This window comes from Elephantulus edwardii, unplaced genomic scaffold (assembly GCF_000299155.1).
Source record: "Elephantulus edwardii isolate Elephantulus edwardi_28Jun2011 unplaced genomic scaffold, EleEdw1.0 scaffold00015, whole genome shotgun sequence".
In the NCBI taxonomy this organism is placed as follows: Eukaryota; Metazoa; Chordata; class Mammalia; order Macroscelidea; family Macroscelididae; genus Elephantulus; species Elephantulus edwardii.
The window spans coordinates 10786307-10801950 of record NW_006399765.1 but is presented as its reverse complement, the minus strand read 5'-3'; the positions used below and the strand labels follow the sequence as shown (position 1 = coordinate 10801950).

The 15644-nt window shown below is 53.6% G+C and overlaps 1 protein-coding gene across 1 annotated transcript in view; it reads right to left on the bottom strand.

Moving 5' to 3' along the window:
• VSTM2L (V-set and transmembrane domain containing 2 like) overlaps positions 1-15596 on the bottom strand; it is a 38443-nt gene extending 22847 nt beyond the window's left edge. The window contains exon 1 of the mRNA XM_006881516.1: positions 15476-15596. Within this exon, the coding sequence (XP_006881578.1) occupies positions 15476-15596 (121 nt within the window). The remainder of the gene's footprint in view (positions 1-15475) is intronic.
• Between the last annotated feature and the right edge of the window lie 48 nt (positions 15597-15644).

The following is a 15644-nucleotide window of genomic DNA, read 5'->3' as shown; positions in this document are numbered from 1 at the left end:
AAAGAGCTCGGCCTGAATTTGACATAAGAACTCATTCACATTCTCACCACCAGGAGTGAGCAAAATGTGCCTTGATGGAGTCCCTACCCTGGGCCAGGCCCTGTGCTGGGGTTTCCAAGATGCCTCAAAGCAGCTCCTGGCCTTAAGATCAGACGAGGGGGAGACAAACACACAGTGGTCACGCCGACCTCTAGGAGCGAGCCTGGACTGCCATGTACAGTTGCTCAGGATGTGCATTATTCACATGGTCACGGGGTAGCTCAGAGTTAAGCAAAGCACAGCTGTATGCAGAGGCTCTGGCCTGGGGGGTCAGGAGCAGGAAACCCTGAGAAAGGCAGGCTCATGTCCTGCAATGAGAGTCAGGAGGGCTTCAAGGAGGAGGGGGTAAAATACGGACATGAAGGTGGAGTTAGAGTAACTGCAGTCAGAAGAACTCAGAGCATGATGGGCAGCCCATCGAGAGGGTTCCCCAAGTCCAATGTCTTGGGTATTACCTTCGCCATTTCGGCAGAATCCCCATTCCCACCTGCACCATTATTTCCTCAATATTTATTTTCAAAGCATCTTTCCCTTTTTGACTTAAATAAATTCAGCTTAAAAAGAAGACTTTTATTGCTGTCATAAATGGAAAATCAGCCTCACTTGCCATAAATAGAAGGTAACTGTAAAAAGAAACACGATCAAAACCAAACAGCATCCGTAAATCCTAGCCAGGGGAGCTGGGGAGTTTGCCGGCTGAAGGTTCGGAGCCTCGGCCACACTTTCCTCTGGTTACCCAGGGAGACTGGAGAGGGCAGCGGGTGACATTCACAGGTGCGCCAGGCCAGGATTTGCCTCCTTATCAGAAGCATCGAGAAGAAAGTCTTAGTGTTGGCAGGCAACCACCACGCCTCCAGCTGCCACCAGCTCATGCTGGCTGGCTCGCTGTGACCATTAGGAGTCCCTACCTCCAAGATTTTGCTCTTTCTGGACCTCCTATTGATAAGCTTTCCCTGACACCTCTCAAAGTGCCCCTGCTTCTCCAGTCCCGCTCAAAGGGCAGCATCCTTTCTGTTTCTCCTTAAGGTCTTCTTACCTTCCTTGCACATTATGGGACCATCAAGTCAACTCTGTCTCCTGGCGACCCAGGATTGTCAGAGAATTGTGCTTTCAAGGATTTGCAAGGGCTGCTACTTTGCAGGGGATTGCCAGCCCTTTCTTCTGTGAACCTCCAACATTTCAGTTTGGCAACAGAGCACCATAATCATTTGCACCACCCAGGGGTTCCATCAGAGACCTTACTGATGGTCCTAGGAGGCTCAGACGCCCACCTCTAGAATGAATGAGCAAAGGCATAAGTGGAGACCCCTTCTGGTCAGTGTTGACCAAACCAGGGAAACGACTCCCCGGATACTTGGTTTCACTTAAGGGGGGGAAAAAAAGAAGCACGTGCATTGCTTTTGTATTGAAACAAACATGAATATATCATGGAGTAGAGTGCAGAATTCATGAATGTTTAATAAGTAGGAGAGATCAAAGAAATGGTGCCCCTAGTGGGGGTCTGTTTACCGAGTGGAGACACCGCCTCCCCATCCCAGTGAAGGACCCCCAGTCCTGTCCCATTCCCAGGCTCACTCAGCTCTGCAACCTCAAGACCCCTCAAAGCTTTGTTCCACCTTCAGCAAGTGCTGATCTTCTGGTTAAACGAGGGGAGGGGCCTCAAGGAAGGAGGGAGACCAGGCCTGGTGGGCATGTAGATCTTGGTGGCATGGTAGTAACCTGCTTGGTTGCCGACTGACGTCATCAGGCGAATGAAGGGAAACAGCCAAGGCTGCCTGCTTCCTATAAAGATTTACAGTCTTGGAAACCCTACAAGGCAGCTCTACTCTGGAACTAAGTCAATGGTCAATGGGCACTGACTGTGGCCTCATCTCCATTTCCTGTGTGGATTTGTGTAAGTGACTTGATGTCTCTGAGCTTCCGTTCCCACATGTGTCACCATTTAGAAGCTTGTTTTGATCATTAAAGGGGTAAATGCATCACATGAAGATCCTGTTGGCAGCACTGAGGTAAGTTTTGCTGTTACCTGGTGGGACCCACTCCTTATCAAGATTTAGACACACACACTAGCACATTCATCAAGCAGGTCTCCTGCCAGTCCTGACTGGTGGCGGCTCAGGAAGGTAGCTGCATGTCTTCATGAAAGGTAGACAGCTGACCTTTGTCAGCACTTACTGTGTTGCAAAGTACTTGAGGACTCTGCCTCAGTTTCCTCATCTGTAAAATGGGTATAGTAATAGCACTTACCTCACAGACTTATTGTAAGGATTAAACGTGTTAACATGTCCAAGTGGCACAGAACATGTGTGTAGAAACAATGACTGTTTCTTTATTTGAATAAAATATCTCACCTAATCACCAAAACAACCTGGGGAGTGGCCACTATCACCTTCTCACAACTGAGGAACGACAGGGTCAGAGAAAAAGGTCGGCTTGTCCAGGTGCCCAGCCAGGCCAGAGCCCCACTGGTGGGCACTGCCAGTCCCCACGGGTGGGGCAGGTGCTTCCCCAGGCCAGCGGCACTTATTGAGGGAGACAGCAGTGGAATAACAAATCTGGGGAGATTTAAGGAGAGTGAAAATATTCTGGCACTTGCCGGATTGTGGGAGTTGAGCGGGTTTCCCTGGTGGAATTCCGCCTCCTCTCCCCACTTGTCTGGGCTACCAGGAGTGAGTGGGCGGGCTGGGGGGAGAGGCGCCAGGGATGCGGGGACCTGGCCAGGGGAACAGAGGAGGGAGGTGAAGCGTAGGTCAGATGCAATTTCCTTTCCTCCTCAGTTGCACAGCCTGGCTGCCTTGATGCTACACAGAGTGTGTGTGGGACCCAGGGTTGTGTGACCCAAAAGCCCAAGCACGTACTGCTCTCTGCTTCCACTCACGAGCAGGGAATGGTAGGCAGCACTGGTTGCTCCAGAGCCCCAGAAAAGTGCACCCCCAGAATGCAAAGGAGAAAGGAGGGATGGGGGAGAGGCCCCGCATGCAGAGAACAGAGCAGAGGATAAGGGAGAGATGAGGGGGCCTGAGAGCAGCAGGAGGGAAGAGACTGAGGCCTGAGGCGAACAGCATGGTGTTCAGAGGCAGAGCTTCCAAGGGTCCCAGGAGGGCAGCCTCAGCCCTGCTCCTCCCAGGACCTGGTCTGGGCCAACGCTGGCCCCTTCCAGAGGACCCGGAACCTGTCCGCTCCAGCCCCTGCCACCTTGACCAACTGCGCTGGGAAAAACACTGCAGTGGACTTGAACTCCAACAACACTTATTCAAACAGGATCTTGGGCAAATCTTGGAACTTCTATTTCCTCATCTGTAAAATGCGTATTGTGAGGTGTTTGTGTGGGTGTCTGTCAGTGAGGTCTCACCCGTAGTGGGCTCCGACGGCATTAATAAGATGATGATGAAGCTGTGATGCATACAGCTGCTCTCAGGGTGGTCCTGCTTCAGCCCCTCACCCAGACTGCAAGCCTTCCCCTCACTCCACCCATCCCTTTGTCCTGCTGAGAACACTGGCCAGCCCTGGGTCTTTATAACATAAAGACCAATAAAAACCCAAACACCAAAATGGATAACAACAACAATAAATAAACAACAGAGGACTCTTCTATAGTCAGAGTATTTCTAAATGGAAGAGGTTTTTGGGCATGCTGTCCCCAGGATTTCACCACCCGCTCCCCAAAACCAGAGCTGCAGAGGCAGGCTGGCCATAGGGCTCCCGGGCGCAGCTGGAGTTCAGAGACCTGAAAGGACCTGCAAGGGGGGCAGAGGGAGGCCCTTTCCCGTCCCTCCACACCCCCTGGCCTTCCCGGCAGTCAGCCCCATTCCCCCCCACACACTCCCTGCCCCCCAAGACCTCAGGAGACCATTAGAGAGGCTTTGTTTGGAACACTATTCCCACCACCATGCGCTCAGGCCACTAGGCCTCCATTAGGGACCCTTTCCCAGGGCCGATGACAGGCGGCAAACAGCTCCCCAGCGAGCTGGCTGTAATTGCTGCCGCCTCGGAGGCCGGAAATGATTTTTTTAAAACCTCACAAAGCAAAACAGACACCCTGCCGCATGTTCTCCGCCTCCCCCACCTCAGCTTCGGCCTCTCTGGGAACCAGGCCCCTTGGTACTGGGGAAGGGGGATTCAACCAGGACCCCAGAACCCAAAAGACACCCTTAAGATGCTGGGGCTAGAAAGAAGCAAAGTTAGGGGTCTGCGCCCTTGCTATGAAGTGGCTGTGGGGGTCTAAACCTGAAATTCCACTCCAAGCAAGCCTCGGTTTCCTCCTATGTGAGATGGGTAGATTGACGGGGGCCAGGATATCTGGGGTGACTGTCACAGGGCTCACAGGAGATTGTGGGCCTCTCTAGGGAGGGACAGAAGCACGAGAAAAGCATCAAACGGCAAGGGAGTGTCATTCCGTCCATGCAGAGTGACTTCCTGTTGCTGGGGAAAGAGTGCAGTGTGGTGTGTTCAGAGCAGGCAGGGCAGGCAGAACCAGGCAAGAGATGAGACCAGACAGGCTAGCGGGCCAGAGAAGCAAGGCTTTGTCCACTAGGGCTGTGGCAAGGGGGCATTCTTGACACCCCCCAGTACACACCCTTGTACCTTCTCTGGACACCACGGCCAGTCCTAGCACCCCAGATTTACAAGTTCAGCGAGGTTCAAATCCAATCTCTGGCTGCAGCCCCTCCAGTTCTGTCTGAGCACCCTTCCTCCTTCCTCCTTCCTCCAGCCGCTGCCTTTCTCGCTCAGAAACCTCCCAGGCTGCTTGCCCACTGCCTGAGGACCAAGAGCAAATGCCATGGCCTATCTTCAGAGGGTCCAGCTGCAACCTCTTTTCCCAGACACGCATGCTTGACTCCCAAATGAAGACCCTTGCCAGGCCCAGTCAGCCAGCTGGCTCCAGTACTGGCCTCTGGAGTCCTCCTCAGCTCTGGCAGCCCCTGTCTTCCCTGATGTCCATCTCTCAGACACAGTGACCACCTCATAGGACCTTGCAGAGAGTTCACAGGATGTCCACCTGGCTCCACGTTCTTTCTGAAATGTTAATATTCTCTATCACTTTCTCCATCATCCTCCCAAGAGATGGCTCACTGGGACTTGATGGGCAAAGTAAACAAAGGTTTGTTCCAGAGACCGCCCAGGTCACGTGAGAGAGCAGACAGGGTGCCTGTACAATCCTCTCTCGGGTTTCCTCACTGGTGAAATGAAAGCCAGGAACCCTAGAGACCTGAAGTGGGCTGGGGGGGTGGCGCTCAACGAACTTCTGAGGCTGTGAGTAATGTGACATTTATCTGAGGATAGGATCCCTGGCTCCTCCACGATCCCCTAAGAGGACTGTGACCTCCTAAAAAATTAGAAGCCAGTAGTTTAGACAAGGAATCCTGGAAGCTGCAATGGTTAACCTGCGTGGCTACTAACAGGAAGGCTGACAGTTTGATTCCACTCAGGGCTGCTCAGAAGAAAGGCCTATCGATCTATTATTTAAAAAACCCAAACACCCACAAATAAAAACCCAGACACTGGAAACTCAATCAGGCCCAGTTCTACTCTGGCACGAGTCAGTGTCAACTCGACAACAAACGGTTTGATTTCTTTTTTTTCTAGAGAAGTTTCAATGCCCTTCCAGCTTTACCATTTATTTGATCGATCATTCATTCATTCATTCACTTTGTTCATTCGACTGACATTTATTGAGTGCTTGCTCGGTGTCACTGTGATATACAGAAAATATGTGTGTGATCTTCACAGATGTCACCTGAAGGGTGTGTGTGTGTGTGTGGGGGGCTCATGCTGTAGAGAGAAAGGGACACACAGGGTGGGGGCCATGAGAGGGGGGAGATAGAGACGGCAGTCACAGAGCAAGGGACAAAGCGAGATCTGAAGGCTCATGATAGACGGCAGAAGAAAAAGAGAAAGATATTTTGAGAGGCCCAGTGACAGGGGCAAAGTGACAAACAAAAGGCAGATGCAGAGAGGGGAGACGGCAGACGGAGCACTGAGCACGGTGGGCAGTGAAGCCCCCAGCTAATGCTGCGTGGAGCAAGCTCCCTCCCAGCTCTAGTTCCCACCTCCTGGTTGCTCCCTCAGCCTCTCTGTTTCACCCTAAGGCAGCTTGGAGGGGCCGGGGAGCCGGGACAGAGGCAAAGCATACCCATCTCTCCTGTGACCACAGAGCAAAAGGTCGCCAGGTTCCCTCGCATCTGACCACAGCCCCTCAAACCACATACACCACATCTACTACAGTTACGGTCTCAGACCAAATTACCACTTGCCTCTGCTCTGGTGGCCTAGGGGTCAAAGAGTTGCTCCGCCAACCCAAAGACAAGAAATTCAAATCCACTGGCTGCTCAGAGGGAGAAAAATGGGCCTCCTCCTCCTGCGTGATTTACAGCCTCTGGAAACTCCAGAGGGTCAGCTATGGGCAGGTTCACGCTTAACTGCAGTGAGTTGAGCATTTGCCTCTCCACGCCCTCACACACATACCTGCCTCAGGGCCTTTGCACTGTTCTTCCCGCTGCCAGAATATACGTCACCCAGACATCTGTTTACATACTTTCCTCCCTCACTTCCTCCAGATCTTTTCTCAAATATCACTTGCTCAGCAAGGAGCTGTTGTTGATTCTAAGACCCAGGCCAGCACAAAACTCAGGGTCCACGCATGCCCAGCACCCACAGCCCCCTGTGACCACGTCCAGATCCAGGACCCCAAGCTCCCAGGTCAGCACTTTTTCAGACCCAGGCCTTCTCACACAGGCTGGTTCTACCACAAACCTCTGCAAAGGAGCCCTGGTGGCACCGTGGTTATAACGGTTGGCTGCTAACGGAAAGGTTGTCAGTTCTTTGTGAGGAACATGAAACCGTTTGCTTCTGTGAAGACCAACAGCCTTTCCTCCTATGGGGCCACTCTTCTTTGTCTCACAGGCTGCTCTGAGTCTGAATGAACACAATGGCAGTGGGGGTTTTGGTTTGTTTTTGGAACTTCTGTGAGAACTTGATGAATCCAGGGTAACGGTCTCTGAAACACCAGCCTCCTACATACTGCCCAGCGGGGCAGCTCAGAGAAATCAGCTGGTGAAGATCGCAGCTCTGTAACCCCACAGCTGGGCTCTGTCTTCTAACGCCACTTCCCTAAGCCTTGACTGTCCTCATGTGTAAAATGGGAATTGCCCTCCTCCGCCGGCATGTGAAGATGAGAGCAGCCGGCCCAGAGAACAGGCTGGAGAAACCCTGGCTGGGGTTGGCAGCTGCAAACTCTGCTGGCTAATTCCTGGAGGACTGACCACCGGCTGCAGGACAAATGACAGAGCTCTCGGGAGGAGCCAGATGGGAAAATTCCCCAGACTGTCATGTCATTGCTCACATGGGAAAACTGAGGCCCGGAGAGTGACAGGGGCCTGACAAGTCACCCAGCAAGGCAGAGGGAAGTGTACAAAAACCCAGGGAGCACTCTCTCCCCACTAACACTCACAGAGGAGCGACTGAAGGTCCCAACCATCACAACCTTAGAACTGAGGGTGCAGCCCACCTGAGTTCGTGTCTCCAAACCATCACCAGGCATTGTATGGCAGTTCTTTATGAAGGGCCCACTGTGTTTTGACTTTTCTGGTTTCTACGCTGTGTTCCAGGCTTTGCTCCTTTTGGGAAATAAGGCAGATGCCATGTGTGTAACATCTCCAGCTAATTCTTACCAGGTCTAGTTTGTACACCTTCTGTGACCAGGCACTTCTTCTTTCCCCTCTGAGCTGAACACCACACTTCCTGCTTCACTCCTATCACAATTTCTACGTTTATAAAGTATAAACATTTGGGTTTGGTCGTTAGTCTTTGCCGACAATGAGACCTCCAAGGAAGGAAGAATTTTATCTGTCTTCATCCTTGTTTTATCATCAGTGGCTCAACCAGCCTGGCACACAGTGGGAGTTCACCTATTGGTTGGATGAGTGGACAACCAAGCCTCCAGTGGCATTACCTCTGCTGTGCCAGGGGTCCCTCCGGGGTCCCTCCCCAACAACAGTGTGAGTGGGAGGGGACAGACGTCGGAGTCAGGATTTCCCCCTGTGGAGGGTGTGCCCCCAAGGCCAGCCAGTCCCACAGGCAGATGCCCACTTGATGATACTCGGGTATCATTTGCATTCCTGTCTCCCATGCAAGCTAGAAGACAATGGGAGGGTATATACAGAAAGTTGAAAGAACCAATTAATTGCCAGTCAAAGACTCTATACTGCTGTCTCCCAAATGTTTGCCTATAAACAAACCTACTTTCTTTTTTTTTAGGGAGCTCTGGTAAGCCTAGTGGCAACAAGTTGTGTTGCAATCCCAGAAGGCATACAGTTTGAATCCCACCAGCTGCTCTACGGGAGAATCCCACCAGCTGCTCCACTGGAGAAGGAGGGGCAATCTCCTCTGGTGCAATTAGCTGCCTCTGAAAACCCGACAGAGGGTCAGCTGTGGGTCAGTTTCAATTCCATGATACATAACAACAAGTTTCGTTTTTAGACGCCCATTAGCCTCATCTTAAACTATCACATCTGAGAATTCACAGAGTTTTGATGTGCCGATTACATTTTTTTCTAATCTAGGAAAACAAACAGATGCATCCTGGGAGGGTTAAACCGGGTGGCTCCTTGGAGGCAAGGATTCTGAGGCTCCATCTAACATACTTTGGACATGTTGTGAGGAGAGACCGGTCCTTGGAGAGGGACATCATGCTTGGGAGGGTGGAGGGACGGCGCAGGAGGGGAAGGCCCTCTATGAGGTGGATTGATTCAGTGACTGGGATAATTGGGATGGGAGTGTCAGAGACAGTGAGCTTTGCACAGGACAGAGCAGAGTTTAGGGCTGTTGTACATAGGGTCACTATGAGTCACAAGTGACTCAACGGCACATAACAACAACAGCAACATAAAATGCAGGAGGGCCTATCTGAGTCCGCCTAAAGCCATGGGAGGAGCCAATCATTGCAGAGTATCCTGGGGGCCTGAAGAAGGGGTGAAGCTGGGTGAGGGTAGACTTCTCTGAAGGCTTCAAGAAAGGGGAGGGGTGTGTAGGGAGCACGATTGTGGGTGAGGGTCTTGAGGAGTAGCAGCCCCCTTGGTCTCCCCACACCACTTTGTCCACGGCAGTGTGTAACAGAGGTGGCCAGCTGGACAGTGCTAGATCTTGGGGTTGCCAGCTGGGAGAGGGGTGGATTTCTCCCCTCATTAGCCCATTACCTTTTTTTTTTAAGTGTCTTCAGAAGCTGATAGTGTCCTAGGGTGAGAAGAGGGAGGGGACACAACCTCTCAGGTCCTATTGATATGCACCCCAGGGCTGAGCCTGGATCCATCTGCTGCCAGGTGCAGCCAGGATGCCCTTGGCCTTGGCAGTGGACAGTAAGAGTGAGAACAGGCCCCACTTGTGCAATTTTCCTACCACAAACAAGCATTACTTGAATGCTTAAAAACATATCCAATCATATACATTATATACATTGTCACAATTTAAAAATTTCATTAAATTTGAAACTAGCCAAAGTTTTGGAATCTGGACATCAGACCTCTGCTTTGCTGTTCCCATTCATTTGTTCATTCCTTGCCACCTCCCTGGGCTGGGCACTAGGGTGAGTGCCAGGATACAAAAGACTCTGACCATGGCTGACCCAAACACCCTGGTCATCACCGTGGCGGGGGGTGGCAGTGCAGGATGTGGGCTCTACGTAGACTCCAAACACCCTGCAGGGCTAAGAGGCTGTCCCCACAACTAACGGACAGCTGGTTTGGTCTCCCAGGTCCAAGGTGATGGTCAAGTACATGGAGGTGGACTTGCTGCATGTTCCCTTGCCTTCCTTGTTCCGCCTCCAGCGTCTTGTGTGGACACTGACGTCACTGCTAACACCAGGCACCTCCTCTCACCACTCAACGTCCTGTCCTCTCGGGAGGCTGGATGGGTCACAGAGAAAAGGACTCGGGCTGCCACTCTCACTGCTGAATTCCTCCTGACTGTGAACCATGGAAGTCTCTGGCTCTTTTCTTTGGTTAAGGGCCTTGAGGCCCAGCCCTGCCCTCCCCTCCACCTTTCCTCCATGTTGTGTTGGTCCCTCTCTCTGCTCTCTGGGACTTACCAACATTCTGAGAATGGGTGCTGGAGCGCAAACCGGGACCCACCCACATGCTAGGTGTGCGACCTTGGGTAAGTCAGCTACCCTCTCTGAGCTTGTTTCCTCATCTGCACCTCCTCTCAGAGTCCCCGAGGGGTGAGTGGGACCCAGCATTTAAGGCTTTGGCAGAACCCTCAATAAACCCTCTTTCCTGAATACTGACCTCTTTCTTTGTACAGAGTCAGACACTGTTGCCGTTAGGTGCTGTCAAGTCCTCCAAACTCACAGCAGCCCCATGTACACAGCACAAAGCACCGCCCGGTCCCAGCCCATCCTCACACGCGATGCTGCATCGAGTCCACAGCTCCAGCCATGGGGTCAATCCATCCCCCCCAGGGTCTTCCTCTTCGTCAGGGATCCTCTGCCTTACCAAATATCATCCAGGACCTAGTCCCTCCTGGCAACACATCTAAGGTACCCTACCCCAAAGCCTGGGAAGTTTCATGCTCTACTGGCCTCATGGTAAGAAGCTGCACTGCAATCCCAAAGGCACCTGGTTCGAACCCTCCAGCTGCTCTGCAGGAGAAGGACGGGCAGGCAATGCAACTGAGTGCTTCTGAAGCTGGATGGCCAGCTACAGGTCAGTGCAGACTCTTCACCACGGAACAACAATAACAAGCTCTTCCGCCCAGCGGCCTTGATCTTCCCATCTGTAAAAAGGGAATTTGAGACATCTCCCTGGCTCCGCCGGCACCCTGCGATTCATTCTTCAGGCTCTGTCTCCCGCCTGCACGGCAGGCAGGTCAGGGAGGACCAGCCGCTAGCTCCTCCTGACTCTGTCCGCTTGTTTGTCACGGGTGACTTCACCACCACCCCCGCTGTCACTGTGGCCACAAGCTGAATTCCCTTCCTCCTGCTGGTCCTGCTGGCCGCCTGCGGCTCCCCTTGTTTGGGGAAGAGGCCGCAGGAGCTGCTGATGGGCAAGGTGTCAAAAGCAATTGGTGTGAAGGACTTGGGGAAAACCGCTTGTGAGGGCCAATTCCCTGCAGGAGGCTGGGAAACCCTCAGCCCAAGGCAGAGTGTTTACGGGCGTAATTGATAGAATAATCACCAAGGCCTGAGACAAAGGCAAACACATTTTGAACATCATAACCTTGGGGAGACAGGACTTGCTTTTCTCCGTCTCCCCGCCACCAAACTAGCCAGCTTATTGGTGGTTAAGAGGCTGCCGGTTTGGTAAGGGACTGGAGAATGCCAGAGTCATTTTTCAGTGCACAGACTGTTTGCCAACCGGCCCAGCAGCCCCCACCCCCTTCCCAGCCCACGCTGCTCCCTCCTGGTAACAGGACCGCGAATCATTCAGTGGACAAAGCATCAGGCCAGCCTAATCTTTGTCTGCACTGGGGTGTATTAATAATTGAAGGTGCTGGCCTAGAGTGTGCGTGTGTGTGTGTGTGTGTGTGTATGGATGTGTGAGACAGAGAGACAGGGCTGGGGTAGGAGGATGCATGCTCGCTTGGTGCAATGAGAGGCTCCCCTGGGCTCCTCTAAGGGTCCAGATGCCAGCTCAGCCTGACTTCTCAATCCACTGAAATAAACAAACTGGGCCAACACCAGTACCAGCCAACTTCCCCTGCCTGCATCGCCATCGTTCTTGTTGCCTACCATCAAGTCGGAACCAACTCACAGCTGACCCTCCAGGGTGCCTTCAGAGGCAGTAAATCACATAGGAAGAGACTGCCCATCTTTCTCCTATGGGGCCATTGGTGGATTCGAACCACGTACCTGTAGGTTGGCAGCACAATTCCTTATTACTGAACCATTGTAAGAACCAGGCAAATCCTTAAGGCAGTGACTTCCAAACTCCAGAATGCATGAGGATCATCTGGGGAATTTATTAAAATGCAAACCCCCAGGTCCCAGCAACAAACATTTTGAAGCAAAGCTCTGGGTGGAGATGAGTTTCTGCATTCTTAACCAATGATTCTAAGACTGGGGGTTTGCTGCCCTCATAAAGATCTGACCCTGAAGACTGCTCTGGACAAGATCTGGAAAGAGCACTGTTTGATGAGTCCTGTTTGTAACTTGCATGTGGATACCTTTCTGAGTCACTGAAGGATGAACACTTGCAACAGGGCTGTTCAGATAAAGAGCTCTGACCATGGGATTGGGTCAAGTTTGCTCGGGAGGAGGCCAACCCAGCACATTCTACACATGGCTCTCTAGCTCTCTGCCTCAGTGACCCTGGGCAAATCACTGGTCCCCTCCGAACCTCAGTTTCCTCCTCTGCTTTGTATGAACCCAGCCAGCCTCAGTGGGTTAATGCTGGCCAAGGGCTTGGTAGCATCCAGCACAGAAAGAGATTCACTGATGCCAGCTCCCTTTCCACCCATCCCTGATGGCCTCATACCTATAAGATAATCCTTTTAGAGAAGAAAAAAAAGCAAAGTAACTATTGTTCAGTAAGTACCTTTAGGTGCAGACTCTGGTCGTGGCTGCCTTAACCTCCTTGATAGGCACGCCCCTCTCACTCCCCATTTATCCTTCGTGCCTTCTGAAAGCTCTCTGCAAAGTAGGTTGAGTGGAGGTAGGAGGGATATGGGAAGCCAGACAGATGTCCTTGCCAACCTATCTGACCTCGGGCTCTGCCTGTGACAAGCCCCAGGGCAAGCAGGTGGAAGACGTTAGCCTGGTGGCCGGGCCAAGCTAGAGATCTGAGCAGCCACCAAGCAGCCGAAGCCAACGGGGCCTTCCCAGGAGTCCCCACTCTTGACCCCCACCCAGACTCCTCCAGGACCTGGCCACATTTCCCAGATCAGCTGAGGGCACGTGGAGCCCAGGAATAATGGAATGATCAGACTCCAATCTGCTAAACAGCAATTTCTGGGCTTTTCAGCACACACAGCTTTTATCAAATTGGTATTCTCCTCCTGAACACAAACGGCTTATTAGACATGACCCACTTATTCGCCGCGTCTCACTATCATTAATAACAGTTTCTTTTTGTGATTAAGTGAGTGGCTTCAAACCTTTCCGGTGGTGGCAGGCGCTTGGCCCGAGCGAGGGGCAGCCTGTGGGGGGCAGCGCAGTGGCCACTACTTGGTGACTCTGAACCTAGCAGGATTAGGGGAAAGCAGGCTGGTCCCTACAGGACAGCCCAAACCCTCCTTGTTCTTCTTAAGGAACAGAGGGAACCCCAAAGAGAGGGACTCGCTTGGCCAGAGCCACACATAGGTCCCACGGGAGAGGCTGGCATCCCCAACAGCCAATGCTGTCTCCCCTCTGCCCAGCCGACTCCAGGTCTTAGCTGGACCTCTCTGGGGTGTGGAGAGGTGACAACAGCTGGCAGGACAGAGCTGTGCCCTCAATGCCTGGCAGCAGGGGGCAGGTGAAGACTGTAACAGAAAGGGTAAATTCTGCTTCCCAAAGGGGACCCATCGAGAGCCTCAGGAATGACGGGGTGACATCCACATCACCAGGGTCTGGTGTTCCAGGTATAGGGTGACTGTCACCTCGGACCTCCATTCCTTGTTCCTCTTGGGACTCCAAACTCAGGGAAACCCTTTCTTGGAAAATCCTCCGAGTGTAAGCTCCAGCCGTGCCAAGGAGCCACACGGAGCGAGGAGGGGCGAGAAGGAGGAATTCCCAGTCTCCCCTGAATGGGAGGGAATCTGACAGGGAGATGAATGTCCCGGTGAAAGGGATGCTCTGCCTCTGCCCAGCAGAATGTGGTGCCAGTCTCAGCTCAGCTGGCCATTCCCAGTGTGACCTTGGGCAAGTCCCATCACCTCTCTGAGGCTTCTTTCCTAGTCTGGATAATGACGATCCTAACAGTCCTTTTTCCCTCACTGCCACCACTCCAGCCTGGTTAGTCGAAATTAGATGAGGAATATGAAGGGTGCATCAATGATACACAAAGCGACTGCTATCAAACATGGTCAAGGCAGGGTACAAGGAGTTATGCTTCCCCAAATCAGAGACCCTGAGATCGGCTTTGAAAATCCCCATTCCCCTAAATAAAGCCTTTCTACTCAAGCATCACGCCCCAATAGAGCCTTCCCCAAATACCTAGTCCACCTTTCCTCCACACATCCCCCCGACTCTTTCCCATCAGAACACATCATCCAGTTCCCTACCCTTTGTGCAAGGTTCCCCAAGGCCCTGGGTGCACGGTGCCCAGCGTTGGTGCTGCAGCCCCTCCACCAGATTGGGAGCCCCTACAGGGAGAGGACAGATGGAAGCAGGGGGGTTCTTCTTCATTTTCATCTCTGCCTTGGTCCCCCATAATAAAACCTAGCATGTAGGGGACCGTGGGAGTCCCCATAGCTGGCAGCCTCAGCCAACCCAACTATGTTGCCAACTTGGGTTCCTCTGAGGCTAGAAGGAGCTTCTGATGCCCTGGCAGCCAGCGCTGGGGATGCCTGCTGGCTCCCACGGCGGCTGGAGCTGAGATCTCCCACATTTTGGTCTTCTGGCACCAAGGATGAGGATGGAGGGGAGGTATCCTGTGGCAGGCAGGCAGGGGCTTCCTGCCCACTCCCAGAGGCAGACAAAAGCAAACTGGCGCCTCTCTCCCTCTCCCATGCTTCCAGCTGGAAGCAGTAACCCCAACTCTCCCAGTGTCTTCCAGGGACTCCCACAGTCTTCGTCCCTGAGATGCCACCCTGTGAGTAGGGAAGGCTGCAGCCAGAGGCTGCTGGTTCCCAAGGGGCAGGCCTCTGTCCCCAGGACCCTTCCTAGCACCCCAAGGGGCAGCTACAGAGAGTCAGGGGACAAGGGCAGCATGGGGTAAAGCCCACAAAGGAGAAAGGCAGATGGGCAGCAAGGCATGGGCGAGCAAAGCGTGGCACAAGAGTGCGTGTGTGTGAGTGCGTGTGTGTAGGGAGGTGCAAGCACACCAGTGTGTCTGCAGGCAGGCGGGCAAGAGTTGTGGCAGCGTGCGTGCGCCTGGGCGCCAGCTGGCAGGGTGGGAGCCCCGGCCGGGTGGAACCTGTGCAGTGGGCAGAAGTGTGTCTGAGGGATGTGGAGGGCAGGACTGAGGAGTGTGACAAGGCAGCTGAGTGTGAATCTGAGTGTGTCAGTGGCTGTGAATCACTGTGGTCACAGGGGTGTGTGTAGCACACGAGTGTGCGCGTTGGTAGAGGGTGTTGGGGGTGGTCTCCCCAAGAGGGGGACAGGAGTGCCACTGGGTGACCCTCTTCCTTGCAAGGGCGGCCAGGGAGCGAGGGCAGATCTACAGCCCCAGAAGGGGGCGCCCTGGGGCTCGCGCCACCGGCAGCGCGGGTTCGAGCCCGGACGTGGCCGTGTTGGCGCGGGGCGGGGGAAGCGCCGGGTCGGGGTCGGTGGGGAAGTCGGTGGGGGGCCGACGACGGGACTCACCGTGGCCGGAGACGTGGTTGTCCCAGGGCGCGTGGCCGGCGGGCCGCGTGGCGCCGCCGAGTTGCAGGAAAAGTGCCAGGTAGTGAAGGGCGCCCAGCGCCACGGCGAGCGGGGCCCCCATGGTGCGCGCTCGGGCCGGGGGCGCCGCTGCCTCACATCGGGGCTCGGC